Here is a 17,206-nt window from a genome sequence, read left to right as displayed (position 1 = left end):
ATTTAGGGACTTGGGAGGACTCTTACTGCCCACCTGGCACAGTGTCCCCATTCCTTATACCACCTGGTAAAGAAAGGGCACATGTGGGACTGGGGATCAGAGCAGCAAGCTGCCTCTGAAAAGGCCAAAATACTAGTAAAGCAGGTTATAGTTCTGGGCATCTCCCAAGCAGGACTACCATTTGAATTAGATGTGTCTGTGACTCTGGAATATATGGGCTGGGCACTAGCCGAAATAAGAGAAGGAGAGAGTACTCCTGGGATTTTGGTCTCAGCTCTGGGAAGAGAGCAAAAACCTGTCTACCCGCACAGAGCACCCTTCCAGATTAAGCCTCTCACTAAGGAACAGAGCACTGTGGTAAGAACTTCCCTGCCCATCAAGGGATGGGATGAGAATACGTTCCATTTACCCACCTCTGCCATAGCTCAAATTTCCACTGTGATTAAGTGACATGCCTATTTGCAGCAGAGGTGCACCCTGTCCACCAGTCTACTAGAAATGCAGGTGCTGCTAGGACCTGTAGGATGTAGATCCTCCAGATGCCCCTGCCCCTCTACCTGTTTTGTCCCTGTAGCCTGTAGGGAGTGAGTGGGGAAATTCTAGCTGATGCCAGGTATACACATGGGTCTAGTCAGGGAAATGCCTTCAAGAGGAGTACAGTCACTATTTTGCCCAAAAATGACACTATCTGGCTGGAAACAGGAACAGAGTACAGTAACCAGCGGGCTGAATTCAGAACAGCTTGGCTGGTGATTCATGAGTTCTGGCTGTTACTCCTTTGTTAACCCTTTGCACTGACAATTGGGCTGTTCTAAAGGGATGAAACCTACGGCTTGGACATTGGGAAGGCAAGGGGTGGATGATTGTGAATCAGCCCTTGTGAGTATCAGGATATGTGGAAAGACATTTGGGTCCCCCTATAAGAGCCTGAAGTATAACTCACTGTTTTCTAGATCCCTGCTCATAAAGCACTGACATCCCCTGGCAATCAGGAAGCTGATACCTTAGCTCGTATCACCCTTGAACTATAGTGACTCAAGTTAATGCAGTAACAGCATGTCTTGTGTGTTATAACCAATGCTAAAGGCAGCTACCAAAGGAATCTGGTGTTCTCAACCAGGGAGGGATTGGCAAATTGATTATATTGCCTCACTCCCTCAGAGTGAAGGTTATACATATACCCTGGTTTGTGTGGACACAGCACCTGGCCTAACCCAAGCTTTCTCTGTGAATGTGCAAACCAGGCTGCCACCATTAGGGGATTATAGAAGCTGAGTACCATGTATGGATACCCTCATCAGTAGACATGATGGGGTGGTCCCATTTCAAAGGTCATGATGTTCAAGACTGGGCAAAAGTCATGATAGTGAATGGAGGCTCCAGCTCCCCTAGAACCCCCAAGCAGCAGGGTTGGTAGAAAGGAAAAATGGAATATTAAAGGAGAGATGAAATTACTAACAGGTAAAACCATTTTGGCCAAGTAGACGAAAGTACTGTCCCAGACTTTAACACATTTGCATGATCAACCAATAAGTCCTAATTACCCCATATGCCAGACTGGGGACCCCCGCTAAGGCCCTCAATACTGTAAAGGTGTGGAAGTTGCAGAACCCAGCCATTGCCCCAACTCTCACCAAGATGAGCGTGTTGTGCTGTTGAGAACACCAAACCCTGAGAAAGGCATTATCTACTGGAATTTGCGATGGCAAGTTCTGCTGGGACGGGTGAGTTACTTCGCACTGGGATCCCATTGTCCTGCTACAAGCTAGACTTGTTGAAACATACTATACCTGCAGAGGAATATGTACCATCGAAAGAGGGGGAGAGGATGGAGTCCTGGTCTGGCACATCCCACCCCTAGTCCATCTCACACCTGACAGCGCTGCCTCACCGGGCCAACCTGGATAGTGTACGTGACCTGGTCAAATTCCTAAAACTGCAACCACCCTAACGTCTAAAGATCAGGCCTTGTCATTCTTGTAACAGAGGAACATCTCCCCATGCAAGTTCCTACTAAATATCTGTTTGACCTTAGACTCTGCTGCTCCTTTGGTGTCCAGTTACAGGATGGGCACCTGACAGAAATTCCTTTCTACGGTGGGCCCACCCTTTTGTCCAACAAAGAAATCAATCCAACTGATGGCTATGGGGGAAGCTGCCCCTCTCTAGCTCCTCAGGATTGTCATGGTGAGAATCACCCCTCCAAGAAAGACACTGAAAGGCCCTAAAGCCGTGCATTACTATCAATAACACTGGGCATGGGTCTTCTTTTTCTGTCTATCAGACCACACAGGCAGCCCATTAAGCTGCTCACTGGAAGGGTCCTAGAAATACCACCGTTGAGCCAGATTTGGGATGGGTTTATGGACATTTGAACACCCAGGCACCCCTGTGTTGGGAAGAGAGAAAAGTCATTTGAAACAGAACCAACACAACTGTACTGGGAATATAGGAGGGATGTCACTGGAACTGTGTGGTCAGTCACTCTGTCATATTAAAGGAGAGTGACTAGTTTGGTACTAACTGGTCGCACCACCCAGGTATTTATTGGGTAGCCCGAAAAGGGGTCTAGTGGTTGTGTGGAACAAAATTTTGGCCATGGTTCCCACCTGGGTGGTTGGACCACTGCACCCTGAGTTTTCCCTGGCATAGGGGAGAACTCACCTCACCCATGGAAACAATACTTGTCAATTTCACTCACCTCAAGGCTAGATGGACACGCTGTGTTTTTCACTGACATGGATTATAGCTGCTGTCTTTATTTCCTCCATTGGCCCGGTGGATGTTATAGTACATTTAGAAGCGCTTACGAAATTCACCCAGCAAGCATTAAATGATAACCAACAAACCTTGTCCTTACTGAATACTGAAATAGCTCTAGTGAGAAGAGTTGTCCTCCAAAACAGAATGGCTTTGGACATTATTTTTGCCTCAGAAGGAGGCACCTGTGCCATTATCCAAACAGAATGCTGTGTGTTCATACCTGATGAGTCTGCTAATGTATCACCTTTACTAAATCACATGAGAACATAAGTGAATACCGTGAGTGATCCAACCCCCAGCTAGGGAACTTAATCAATCAGTGGTTGGGAGCCTGGGGTCCTTGGTGGGAAAAAAAAAAATTGTTTTGGAAATCATTACCTTAATCTGTGTTTTCTTTTGCATGTGCCTACACTTTTACCTTGGTATCTGCCTCCCATGCAGACAGACAAAACCAAATGGGCCACCTCCATGATAGCGAACCCCCTTGCTGACTGCTCAGGGGACACCATAGAAGAGGGGGCTGTGTGACATTGTAAAAGCTGGTCAGGAGAGGTGGCATATTGGGGGGAAGTCGTCAAGAGGCTGTGACCACACGTTGACCCAGGAGCTGGACCCTCAGAGACTTCTTGGAATGTACATTCTGCTGGCCTTACTAGTGATGTGGTGTTGAGACCACGTGCATGGTACTGACGGAATCCAGTTAACATATGGCAGGTGTGGAGATGTACTTGTCTTGCTGCTGCCCAGGACATGCCTCATATGTAAGTTCCCTTGCTTATTTAAACTTGCCACCTGCCACCCTGGAGTGGCCTGCCTCTTTCTTGGGTCTCTCTCTGCCCTCCATGAAGGGGACCAGTTTCAGATTACACCTGGGATGCTCCTGACGTTGCAAACTAACACTCTGCTGGGCGTCTAGTTCCAGTGAGGGTTCCAAGTACTGAAGAACCAGGAGACTTACCTGGAACCTCCAGAGCCCTCCAATGTCATCCGTCCTTTCAAAGCAGACTGGCTCCAGGCCTTCTTCCAGGCAGCACTTAATAGAGGAGAGCCCACTCACACCTCCCCCAATCACTGCAATTCTTTTCTTGGTCATGGTCTCCCGATATCTTTACCAGGCTAGATCAATGTAACCTGTCCAAAACAAACAAACAAGCAAACAAAAAGACAAAAGACAGAAAGCACACTTCAGTTAACACATTTCAGGGAAGAAAGATCTTGGCCATGGCATCCTCCAAATAAATGCTGCGGCAACAGGTGCTTTAGGAGAAGCCAGATTCTGCTGTCCCCCTTGGGCACAGGGAATTGCTAGGAAAGGGATATGGGAGCCCTGCGACCGCAAGACCCGAAGCTGAGAGCCCTGCTGTGGCAGCCTATCTCACTGTCTTTCCTGTAGCACCTCGCCGATCCTTCAGCTGCCATCCAGAGGCTGCGCGGCACTTTTGGCTGTTGTGTAAGAAATATAAACCGACAAAGTGCAAACAGCAACAGCCAATGGGGAGTAACTATTCCTCTCCACCTCCTCCCAGCCAAAGCCCCGCAGCTCAGCGGCACCCACTCCCTCCTCCAGCAAAAATATTACGTGGGCCAAACCTGTTTTGAGCCGAAAAAAATCCGACGACCTCGATTGCAGTTGCCCGGAGGCTCAACCACCATCTTTAGAGACACAGCAACCCTTTGTTTCCATCCCTCCCCTCTCCACATCCACTTTGAACTTCCTGGTATCTGCCTTAAAGTGACAAACTCCGCCTGGTGAAGGGGAAACTAGCAAACCTCAAAGCAAGTCTTGCTCTAAAAGCTTCGGTGGAAAACACCTACCTTTCAGGATGTGTTAAAACAGATCCCGGAGCCTCATCCCCCCTTCCCACCCCACTCCCACCTCACAGATCGGTTCTTTGGTTCCAGGTTGCTAGTAGAAATTTACTTAAAATACCTGTGCACTAAACGGGCCGCTGCGGTTCAGTGAGAAATGGATCACGTTTCCTACTTGCAGGAGCTCTTACCTGGGTGGCTCGGTCGTTAAGCATCTGCCTTCGGCTCAGGTCAGGATTTCAGGGTCCTGGGATGGAGCCCCGCATCGGGCTCTTGGCTCAGCAGGGCAGTCGCTTCTCCCTCTGCCCCTGTGCATGCTCTCTTTCTCTCAAATAAATAAATAAAATCCTTAAAAAAAAAAAAAAGTGTTTTTCTCAGGGCACCTGGGTGGCTCAGCTGGTTAATGTGGGCTTTCCATTTCGGCTGGGGTGAGGATCTCAGGGCCAGGAGAGGGAGTCCTAAGCCGGCTTCTCTCCCTCTCCCTCTGCCCCTCCCCGCGCGCTGTCTCGCTCTCTTTCTCTCTCTCAAATAAATCTTTTTTTTTAAGTGCTTTCTCTCACACAGTTACATCAGTAATTAAAAACATAAAATATCCACTTTTAAAATAGAACTTAATTTTTTCAAATATAAAATCATGCAGAAGAGGCCAGTGTAATGGATGTAGGATATCACACACTGAGTTAGAATCAGGGCCCATCTAACCCACCAGTCTGTTTTGACATATGTGAGGGGTTTTTGGAGAACTAAGCAGTGGCTGATGCCCGTCTATTTGTTTACCTTCTACTTACTTCCTTAGTCAACTTGGCTCAAGATGGTTTGATGTCAGGAATGTCAGTCCTGGGTTTTCAAAGTATCCTTCATGGGCCAGTAATGATCATTTCTCAAGGGCTCACCTTGTACCGTTCAAAACACTGGATGGGAATGAACCCATGTAATCTCTCAGCAACCCAGTGAGGCAAGTACTATCATCACCCCCATCTTCCCAGTAAGTGGAAAGGCAGGGATGCAAACCAGGCAGTTTAACTTATAAATGAGTTATTCGTAAATTGGATAATTTTGAATGCACTAGAGATGCCTAGATACAAGAAAACAGGTGAATACTTTTATAAATTGAATATTAATCTCTCCCTTACTGAATCAATTTCACAATTTCAGAACAATGCAAGAATTACTTTTAAAACTTAATATTGTAAAATGTAATTTTATTTTAATTCTCTACTTTGTGTTTTACAATTAATCACTTTTAAATTTGGCAACTATGTTTTGTGCGGTTTTTTTTTTTAAGATTTTATTTACTTATTTGACAGAAAGAGAGAGAGAGCACAAGCAGGGGGAGCGGCAGGCAGAGGGAGAGGGAGAAGCAGGCTCCCCGCTGAGCAGAAGGAGCCTGATGTGGGGCTCCACCAGGATCATGCCCGGAGCCAAGGCAGTCAGTTAACCAACTGAGCCACCCACGCGCCCATTTTGTGTTGTTTTTAAATCACTTGTAAAATGTTTTAAACCTTGACTCAAATTTTCTCATTTAGTCTAACTGCCATTTGCAAGTGAGTCAATTTCTTCACTGGGCTGTAACAATATATGCAAACTAATGGACAGGTTCAACACAATTATTCACTCATGCTATTAGGAAAGAGCAGTAGCACAAATGACAGATACAATAGATAACAGTGAGTAATTCCAAGGTAATATATATGAGGCTTTTGGAGGAGTGTGTGTGTGTTTGTGTGTGCATGTGCATACATATGTAATTGTACAGAGGAGTTTCTGCAAAGGTCTAACCCAGGAGGAGCTTTTGAACAGTATAGCGTCACCTCTACTCAGATGTTCTCCCATGTCCTAATTCTTTCTGTTAAGTCTGCATTTTGCATTTTACATTCATTCAATATTGTCCTTTGGAGGCCACTTCTTTTAAGATGGCAGCTATAAAAGATAGAAAGAGCTTAGCTTAGATCTTATTTGAAGAACTGCCAAGGAAAGCTGCTTGATTAGCACTGGACTGGGACATGACTTTTCACTTTCTTAATTGTGTCTTTTGATGAGAAGTTTTAAATTTTGATGAAATCTATTTAACAGTTTTTCTTTTATGATTAGTACTTTTTGCTCCTATTTAAGAAATCTTTGCACATCCCAAGCTCATACAGCTTCCTGTGTTTCCAGCTAGAAGATTTATAATTTTAGATTTTAAATTTAGATCTATGATCCATTTTAAATTAATATGAATGGTATAAGTGTAAAAGTCAAGGTGAATTTTTTTAAGAAAAATTAATAGCTTTATTTTTCCTCAATATACATTTAGAAAATAGGTCTAAGGAAAGGTTTCATGAAATAGACCAGAGGACTATATACAAAGTGAAGAGTTCCAAATCAGAGAGACCGAGTACACGGACGGAGCACTCTTCCCCAAGGGCCACAGCAGCCTAGGACCTTCCAGTTGAACATTTTGCCCATCATCATAACAGGGGTGACTTTTTTTTTTTTCCTATCTGGATGTTATGGTCTTCCAGCAGCATTTATTCTAGGACCTTTCTTTCCCCTTGAATTGTGTTGGTGTCTTTGTCATTGGTCATATATGTGTGAACCTATATCTGGACTCTCTTCTGTTTCACCGACCTATTTGTTTATCCTTACACTTATACCATATTGTATTAATTACTTTAATCTAAAATTTGAAAACTGGTTATATACATATCTTCCATCTTTGTGCTTATTTTAGAGATGATTTTGACTATTCTGATTTTTTCAATTCCATATAAATTTTAAAATTAGCCTATCAATTTCTATCAAAGAAGTCTCCTGGGATTTTGATTAGGATTACATTGAATGTATAGACCAACTTGGGGAGAACAGACATCCTAACAATTGAATCTTCTAATCTGTAAAATAGACTATTTTTGTCTTTTAATAGGTCTTCTTTGATTTCTCTCTGTGTTGTTTCATAATTTTCAGTGTGGAATCTTGCACATTTTATTTAGTCCTGTGTATTTTATTTTTAAAATCCTATTGTAAATGGTGTTGTTTTTACATTTTCATCTTCCATTTATTTGTTGCAAGTATGAAGAAATACAACTGATATTTGTGTATTGACTTGTAGCACATGGCTTTGCTAAATTCACTTATTACTTCCAGTAGTTTGTAGATTCCTTGGATAGTCTATGTATACAATCATGTCATTTATGAATAACATGTTACCTTTTCTTTCCAATTTTTTATTTTTAATTTTTTTTCTCTCCTTATTGCGTTGGTTAGGACCTCTAATACAGTATTGAATAGAAGCAGTGATAATAGACAAACTTGTCTTGTTAGGGAGAAATATTCACTATTTTATCATTAAGTGTGATGTGATTTGTATGTTTTAGGAAAATAATCTTATCAAATTGAGGAAGTTTCTCTCTATTCTTAGGTAGCTAAGAATTTTTATTATGAATGGGGGTTGAATTTTATAAAATACTTTTTCTGTATCTATTAAGATGATCCCATTGTTGAAATTATATTGAATACTTTTTTATTTTAATTTTATTTCTTTAAAGATTTTATTTGAGAGAGAGAACGAGCGGGGGGGGGTGGGGGAAGGGCAGAGGGAGAGGGAGAGAGCGAGAAGCAGACTCCCTGCTGAGCAGGGAGCCCAATGTGGGGCTTGATCCCAGGACCCTGGGATCATGATCCGAGCCAAAGGCAGACGCTTAACCAACTGAGCCACCCATGTGCCCCTTGAATGATTTTTTTTTTTTTTTTTTTTTTAAGATTTTATTTATTTATTTGAGACAGAATGAGAGAGAGAGAGAGAGCACATGAGAGGGGGGAGGGTCAGAGGGAGAAGCAGGCTCCCCGCCGAGCAGGGAGCCCGATGCGGGACTCGATCCAGGGACTCCAGGATCATGACCTGAGCCGAAGGCAGTCGCTTAACCAACTGAGCCACCCAGGCGCCCCTTGAATGATTTTTTTAATGTTAAGCAAGCTATGTCTTTCTAGAATAAACTCACATAACCATGGTATGTTAGTTCTTATGTAACATTGTATTTGATTTGTTAAAATTCCACTTGGAATTTTTTTCCATTAAAGGGATATTGCTCTAATTTTTTTTTTTTTTGTAATGTCCTTGATAGGTTTTGGTATCAAGGTTATGCTGGCCTATCTGAAAGATTTTGTGTAGAATTTTATTTTAATGTAGCCTGAGTCATGAGAAACATTTTGCTTCATGGTTATTATGGAGATGTCCTTTTCCTTTTGCAGGAATATGTTACAAAAGTTAAATTCCAGAGTTGGCAAACTCAAAAGCCTTCTGTGATTAGCTGTGTGGATTACACAACAATACACTTTTAGATGAAAGAGAAGAGTGTGAAACTGCATGTGGTTAATTTAATGGCAAGATATGACAGTAAAAAGTTATTCAAATAAAAAGGAGAAAACACAGCCCTGTAATCCAAAAGACCTGTGGGCAAATTTTGACTTGTGGCCAGTTTACAATCTTTGTATTTTGTCCTCAGAGATTTATTTGATATTATTCCAGTATTATGCCCTCACCTTTGGTATTAAAGAGTAGTGGCAACTTTCTAAACTGACTCAGCAAGAGTCCTGTAGACCAGATTCACTTTGTTGATATACTCAAATGTTCACTCTCTATAGTACATTTCCTCTGAATTTCTAGGTTTTAAATTTATTATGTTATTTGATGCAAAAGATGTATAATAATATCAAGAGTCAAAATGAAATTTTCCCCTTTCTTGAGAGAAAGAAAACTCTTCTTTAATCCCCGTAGAATGATCTTTCCATTTGAGGGCCCTGACCTAGGCCTAACCTGAGCCCAAAGGTCTAAGTCCATGTACAAATTTTCATCCATGGTCACAGCTTTTATCAGGCTCGATAACTGATTTACTGGATGCTGCCAGCCGGGATCCTACTGTTACCTGACAGGGACGTAATGGCAAACAAACAATTTGTTAACCCGTGCATGATCACGCTTGTTTTCATAGGGTGGGCAGATGCTAAGACCCATCACTAGCGTGATCTGGTTACCATTAATCTTACTGAGTTGCTATTGCCAGAGGATTTACCTTCTCTGTAGAGGACTAAGACAAATTAATATGAAACCATGATTACATAACCTAAGCAATGAATTATAAAGGAATTGGGGTTAGATTTTATTCTGGCAGTTAGCACGGACTTCCTAGAAAACAGTGTTGACTAAGTTTGCCCATCTGGGAAATGTCTTCTCTGTGCTTCAGGTTTATAACAATCATGGCTCCTGGACTTTAGAATCATTCTACAGGCACCTCATTCAAACATTCAACAATACTATTTATTGAGTGCATATATGTGCCAGGCACTGTTCTAGGTACAGATTCAACAAATCCTTAAAGTGAAATCCTTATCTTCCCTTCCTCAAACCAGCTGTTGTCTCCTGTATTCACTATCTCAGTGCTGGCATCAACATCCACCTAGTTATCCAAGGCAGAAGCCCCTGGAGTCAATATCAATATTTCTTTCTTCCTCAGCCCTCTATCCAATCAATGACCAAGTCCCCGCCAGTGTACCCTCACCAATCTCAAGAATCTATTATTCCTTTGCTAACCTTGCCTCAGTGCCTTTGCCCTGTGGTGTCTGTCTTGAACAATCTTCTTCCTGACTTCACACAGCGGGCTCATCATTCAGATCTTAGCTCAAATGTCATCTTCTTGATGACACGCTCTTCAATCCACCCTATGCAGAGCTGCTTCCCAGCCCTATTCTTAATCTCATTACCCTCTTTTACATCTCATTACCTTCTTTTACTGTCTTGTTACCACCAATACTACCTGTTAACTTATTTGTACCCTCCCCACCGTTTTGTCTTTCTCCATCACTAGAATCTAAGCTTCATATGTGCGGAGACTTTTTCTGCCTTGTTCACCCCTGTTCTGGACACCGGGGATATGGCCAGTATAATCATTCTGTATTGCTCTCATCTGGCAAAAGTCCAACCCCGGTAAACTCCAATTCTCTAATTATTCCCTACCTGCACTCAACACACACGATGCTGGCTGGTCTCATGACCATAAACCTTGCTGCTGCTTGGCAATGCTACCATATTTCTCTAGTCAATTCACTATTCCAAATCCCAGACAACGATTTCACACATTTCCCTCCTAAAACCTCCAAAATCCCCTTCCCCTTCCTCAAGCTCATCTGATGACCTTGCTTCTTATTTCACTTAAACAACAGAAACAATCACTGGATCACCTTTTATAAACTGAAGTATAGTTGACATTAAAAGTAAATTCTGGATGTTCTTCAAACCTCCTCATTCTTAGTCTTACCCCTCGATAAGTGGAAACTCCACTCTACTATTTGCTCAGGCCAAATCCCTGAAATCATCCTTTATTCCTGGACTTTTCTCAGATGCTCAATCCGTGTACCTTATAGACTCTACCTTTTCAGTATATCTAGTATCTGACCAGTACTCACCATTCCACTGCCACCATGCTGGCCCAACAACTATTATCTCTTGCCCAGACTCTTGCAATGGTCTCCTAACTGGTCACCCTACTTCCACTCTACCCCCTTCCATAGACTCCTTTCATACACCATCTAGAGTAAAACTTTTATAGGTATTATCTTACTAGTAGCTGACTTTGGAGTTTCTCAGCTACCTTTCCTAGCTGTATTTTCGATGTCAGACTCAATCTACCAAGAGAAATTCTAGCTTAAAGCTAGGACACTCTTGCTGCTATTATGCTAAAACAAATGTACTTTATGTTAAAAATAATAAAGGCTCTTTTGTTTGAGTGGCAGGTGGTTGATATTGCTGCTTTAGTGAATAAGTCTACCTACAAACCTGGAGGGGAGGAAAAAAGTCAAACACAGAGATCAGGACGCAAAAATCACTCGCGAGCAACCACAAGGGGTTAGAAGCCCTGCAGAGAAGCCAGGAAAGGATACAACTCTCATTTATGGTTTTGAAAAAACATCAAGTAGGAAATCAGTTAGCCCCATTATGTGACTGTTTCTCTTTCACCTTAACATTGATAACTACCCAATTTTTATTTGCTTACTGCCTGTCTTTTCCTTTTAAAATATACACTTAATTTAAAATATGTCTAATATGAGTATATTTTACTTACATGTTTTGCAAATGATACTAGTGGCCTCCATCTTCAGTGCCAAGAGTGCTTGACACGTGGTAGGTGCTCAAAACAGTGCTTTGGGTTTTTATGAATAAATCAACCCGAAGACATCTCTCTTGTAGCTCAGAACTAATTTCTCCCTTTTATTTTAAGGGTAGCTGAGACTGGGGGGAGGGGCGTGCAACTTTAATCTGAGTTTACTGAAGATAGAAGCTTCAAGGTTAACCTAATGGGACTAGTATTCTGATGACATTACCCAGAGAATAATATGGTTCCTGTTCTAATTTTCCTCATCTAATGTGGGGACAATTCTAGTACCTATTTATAGGGTTACTGGAAGGGTTAAATGAGAAAATAAATACTTGTAAAACCCTCAGGGCAGCACCTCTAACTGCATTGTTACCTGCAGTTATTTGGTTATTATAATTTTATATCAGTGGTACACTACTAATTATAAATTACTACATCATAAATCCACTTAAAGCTGATGTTGACATGGTGATCCCTAATCTAACACATTGCTTCAATTTGTTCCCCATAATTCACTTGAGAAATCCATTGTGGTAATGACAATTTTCATGATTTTATTTCCTACCATTCAGAAGTTCCTAACTTTGGTCAACGGCCAACAGGGATTAAGTAAGAGGATTTCAGGGCCCAAACTGGTGCAAACGGAACGGAGCACACCATGCTTTACATTCTTGCTGGGAATCGCTGGAGGACAGGGACCATGTCTTACTGAATTCCATAACCCCAGAGCCCAGCAGAGTTTGTATGTACCTGGCGCATACTCAATATTGCTAATAATGAATGGTGAGCATAGTCTGACCTCCGGACGAGCCGAGAGCAGACAGAGCACAACCGGAAAGAGTGAAAACTGAGAGCCTGACAGCTAACTCCGAGCGCCGCTTGCGCCCAGAACTCTGCGCAGGACGCGGCCCCTGGCGGCGGCTGCGCGCTGGGGCCGTCCGGGGCGCGTCGGGAAGGAAGCGCGCGGGCGCCGCGGGGCGGAGCGTCTCTGGGCAGCATGGAGAGCGCGGGTCCTGCGACGTGTAGGGGCCACATGCCTGGCTTCCTACGTGCCCTTCAGACCCGGAGCCGAGGCGAGGCGGCGCGGGCACGGGTGCAGGAGCAGGACCTAAGGCAGTGGGGCCTGACAGGTCAGTGGCCCCGGCCCAGCTTCCTCCCGGGCCTGCCAACTCGTTGGGACTCGCCCCTGGCGGGCGGGGGACCCCGCGCCAGGAACGGGCCTTCGGCGCCGCGGGTGGGCCGTCCTGTGGGTTTTTGTTTTTTTTGTTTTTTTTACTTGCGGGCTCCAGGGCTTTTCCTTCCCGCCCCTGCGGTGGGGCCGGGCGGCCGTTGCCCCTGCCTGCGCAGCGCGGGGTGGGCGGGCGCGGAATGAATGAGATACCGGGAGGGGAAGCGGGGCCCGTGCGCGGCCCGGCACGTTGGCCCCAGGGCGGAGGAACTCGGTGAGTCCGCTGTGCCGAAGGTAAGACCTTTCTTTCTGAAGATGGAGAGGACGTCCTGGCGCCCCAAGAATGTGTGTTTAAAGTTTCTGTTCCGGTCGGTTTGGAGGCCCAGCCTGGGGATTTCATGAGTTGCTCCTGTAAAACTATCAGAACTCGTCTACTTGTTTCAGCTGTCTTCGTTTGCCGTGCACGGGCAGTTCTTTGATAATTTCCCATTGGTTAATTCTCCCGCAATGCTCTATTTTATTTTTTTAAAAAGATTTTATTTATTTATTTGACAGAGACACAACGAGAGAGGGAACACAAGCAGGGGGAGTGGGAGAGGGAGAGGCAGGCTTCGCGTGGAGCAGGGAGCCTGATCCTAGGACCCTGGGATCATGACCTGAGCCGAAGGCAGACGCTTAACGACTGAGCCACCCCGGCAATGCTCTATTTTAAAATACGCAGCTAGGGACGCCTGGGTGGCTCAGTTGGTTAAGCGGCTGGCTGCCTTCGGCTCAGGTCAGGATCACGGAGTCCCTCATCGGTCCCTCTGTTCAGCGGGGAGCCTGCTTCTCCCTGTGCCTGCCGTTCCCCCTGCTTGTGCGCGCCCTCTCCCCCCCCACCCCCCCTGCAAGTAAATGAGTATAATCTTAAAAAAAAAAAAAAAAAGGCAGGTAAGCAAAGTTTATTAGTCCTTACCGCACATAAATGTATTTTATTTATACCAGTCCTTCCCTAGAATCTCTGAAGCTTGAAGCTTTACGGACAGCGAGGGTGACACCATCTCCTGTGGATGGAAAAACTCACGCCTGTTACCTGGCCTGGCTACGCTTGACTCACCACCTAACCTCTCCAGCCCTCAATTTTTTGAATTATAAAATGGGGAATGCAGTGCATGCTTTAACTGTATTATAGAAACTTGGATCAATAATAATCGATGGTGTAGTCCTTAATTCATTATATATTGAGTGCTGAGAGCCACATACTATGAGTTGTTAGGTACAGAGATGCGCAAAACAAAATCGGGCCTTGCCCTACCAGTGTTTCTACGGTGGGGACTGTGAGTGCTTCCAAAAGTATAAACTAATATTTATTGAACTCCTGTTACGTACTAAATGCCAAGGAAGTGAGTTTTTGTTGATTCTCAGAATGAAACAAAAGATGCAGTTCTCTATCCGCTTAGAAGAGGAATGAAGACGAATGGGTAGGATACAGACACGAAAGAGAAAGACCTCTCCTTTCCTGTGTCTTTGAGGCTATGGGAATGAGTGCATCTGTGTCTGTAAGGAGTGTGTATCCAACCTAAATAGAAATTTATGGACTGGTGTTTATGTGGATATCTTATATATTTTTGTGTGCCTATTCCTTGCATGTGTTTTTAGGTGTGATGCTTTGAGAACATTTGTGGGAGAAGGCTAGAGGAATTGTGCTCATTGATACAGACCGCAGATAATACATCTGGAGAAATGTCATCTGGGTGTGTGTTATTTTAGTAAAAACGAGAAGACATAAGACGCTGCACCTTTGTTTGGCTGCATTAGTTAAGAAGGAAGTAGACACTGGAAACTTAGTGATGGGAACGATAAGTTGGTAGTGGAAGGAAAGAAAAAAATAGAAAACAGGTATATGCAAAATAACCATTGAATATTACAGCTTGAAACTCCTATTTCTATTTACTAGAATTTATATTTTGCAAAATAATTTTTTGAGAGTTGGTTAAAAATCCTCATTGTTTTTTTTTTCTTATTACATAGTACATGTTCTCTGTAAAACATTTAGAGTAGTATTCTTTGCATAAAAAAATTTAATTGCCTTAATCCTTTTACTGTTAATATGTTCTCATTTATCCTGCCAGTCCTTGATCTGTGTGGTACATATAATTTCTTTTTTTTCTTCTCTGAGGCAGGGTGTGGAGCTAGGGAGAGGAGCAAAAATGGGGTTTCATATGCATACTTTTTGGAAACAGTTTTTTCTTCTGTTATCTTTTAGTCTTTTTAGTCATTTATTCTTCTTCAATGTCATATTTAGTGGGTACAGATCTTTCAATGAATGGATGTGCAATAGTTTAACCAGCCAAATATGTGGGTATTTAGGTTCTTACTTTTTTTGTGGTTATAAATAATACTAATAAATGTCCTTGTAACCAAATATTTATTGCATTCATAAATTAATTCTTCCAAGGCAGCATTTCTAGGCCAAAGAGTTTGTGAAATTTTTGCTCATTTCTCCACATTCTCACCAATACTGATATTTTCTGATTTGAGAAGTTATGGTGAGCCCTGTGAATTGTGTAAGACTGATGAATCAAAGACCTGTACCCCTGAAACAAATAATACATTATATGTTAATTAAAAAAAATAAATGAAAGAAAAAATATTCTTTTGTTATCTAATGTTTGTTTCCTGGTATTGATGGACACTTGGATATTTGTCTTCTTTTTGTTCCTTGTGTATTTATGCTCCTTGCCCATTTTTTAACTGTCTTTTGCTTTGTTCTTTCTTGCATTGATATTAAATATTTGCCACATGTATTGGGAATATGTTTTCTCGTTTGTCTTTTGATTTTGAGGTATGTGAGTGTGTGTGTGTGTGTGTGTGTGTGTGTGTGTATTTCAGTGGTGTTTAAAAATTCTTTGTAGTCAGATCTTCAGCCTTTTTCTAAATGATTTTTGCCTTTAGTATTTTGCTTAGGTGGGGGCTTTACTACTCGAATTTATTGTTGTTGGCTTAATATTTTTCTTCTAGTACGGTTTTAAATTTATTAGGGAGGAACTTGACTGTCTTTTTTCCTCTCAAATATGTAATGAATTAGCCACTTTTTGAAAACTGATGAAACAAGTATTTCGTTCTGCGGTATTCTTCCCAGTGATTAAAAAACTTTTAGTTGGGGGCACCTGGGTGGCTCAGTTGGTTAAGCGTCTGCCTTCGGCTCAGGTCATGATCCTGGGGTCCTGGGATTGAGCCCTGTGTCGGGCTCCCTGCTTATCGGAGAGCCTGCTTCTCCCTCTCCCTCTGTCTGCTGCTTCCCTGCTTGTGCTCTCTCTCTTTCTTTCTCTCTCTCTCTCTCTGTCAAATAAATAATTAAATAAAATCTTAAAAAAAAAACCCAAAAAACCTTTTAGTTGATCTTCCTCCCCTGACTAGTGTCGCAGATATAGCCCATGCATACCAGTGAACTTCAGAAACCCAAAATACATTGGATCATAAAGGCGTGTTAGGACCACTTTGTTTTTGGAACATGCAGACCTATTACTTGTGCTGTTTTTGCCTGCTTTTCCACGACAGGCATACCTCAGAGATACTGCAGGTTTGTTTGATTAAAGACCACTGCAATAAGTGAATATTGCAATAAAGCTAGTCAAGTGAATTTTTTTGTTTTCCAGCGCACATAAATGTTATGTTTATACTATACTGTGGTCTATTAAGTATGCAATAGCATCATGTCAAAAAAACTCCAATGTACATACCTTAATTAAAAAATACTTTATTGCTGAAAAATGCTAACCCATCATCTGAGCTTTCAATAAGATGTAATCACTGATCACAGATCACCATAACCAATATAGCAATAATGAGAAAGTTGGAAATATTATGAGAATTACCAAAATGTGACACAGAGACAAAAAGTGAGCAAATGCTGTTGGAAGAATGGCGATTGTAGACTCAGGGTTGCCACAGATCTTTAATTTGTAAAAACAAAACAAAACAAAAACAACACTGTGTCTGTGAAGGGCAGTAAAGTGAAGCACAATAAAATGAGGTATGCCTGTACTCCTCACTGTCCTGAGAGGTGGGCAAGAGAATTCAAACAACTCTATGATGGATATAGCTGATGGGCACCCTCACATTTATTTCTTCCCCAACCCCCAAGCCTGCCTTATCACATCCTCAAGGCTATAAAGCAAAAGACTACATTTCCCAGACTCCCTTCTAGTTCTATTGTACATGATGACTGTGGGAGATTTGGAAGGGGAAAATGTGGGAGGAGCCACAGTCTGGGAGGGATTTGGGTTTTCTGCATTTCTCTTGGAGACTAGTCCTAACTTCAGGGAGGTTAAGTGGATACTGAGCATCCATTTTA

General features: G+C 42.6%; 2 protein-coding genes across 9 annotated transcripts in view; one reads left to right on the top strand and one right to left on the bottom strand.

Moving 5' to 3' along the window:
• Positions 1-5,134, bottom strand: part of FMO5 (flavin containing dimethylaniline monoxygenase 5) — a 30,531-nt gene extending 25,397 nt beyond the window's left edge. For 2 of the 4 annotated variants that reach the window (XM_036089200.2, XM_078072531.1), the window contains exons 1-2: positions 4,354-4,475; positions 3,722-3,894 (exon numbers count right to left, since the gene is read on the bottom strand). In XM_036089200.2, coding sequence (XP_035945093.2) covers positions 3,722-3,856 — 135 coding nt within the window. In that variant the 5' untranslated portion in view covers positions 3,857-3,894; positions 4,354-4,475. Of the gene's footprint in view, positions 1-3,721; positions 3,895-4,159; positions 4,215-4,353; positions 4,476-4,763 lie in introns of those variants that run through there. The other 2 variants (XM_078072529.1, XM_078072530.1) reach the window with 2 other exon arrangements.
• Positions 1-17,206, top strand: part of CHD1L (chromodomain helicase DNA binding protein 1 like) — a 168,120-nt gene that overhangs the window by 72,140 nt on the left and 78,774 nt on the right. For 2 of the 5 annotated variants that reach the window (XR_013447947.1, XM_078072533.1), the window contains exon 1: positions 12,467-12,832. The exons of 1 other annotated variant lie outside the window; for it this stretch is intronic. Coding sequence is in view for 3 of the 4 variants with exons in the window: in XM_078072533.1 (XP_077928659.1) it covers positions 12,700-12,832 (133 nt within the window). In the remaining variant the exon portion in view is untranslated. Of the gene's footprint in view, positions 1-12,465; positions 12,833-17,206 lie in introns of those variants that run through there. 2 more of the 5 variants (XM_078072534.1, XM_036089180.2) reach the window with 2 other exon arrangements.

Source organism: Halichoerus grypus, chromosome 5 (assembly GCF_964656455.1).
Source record: "Halichoerus grypus chromosome 5, mHalGry1.hap1.1, whole genome shotgun sequence".
Taxonomy (NCBI): Eukaryota; Metazoa; Chordata; class Mammalia; order Carnivora; family Phocidae; genus Halichoerus; species Halichoerus grypus.
Note: the sequence above shows the minus strand (reverse complement) of the source record. Positions and strands in the feature narration are given on the sequence as shown.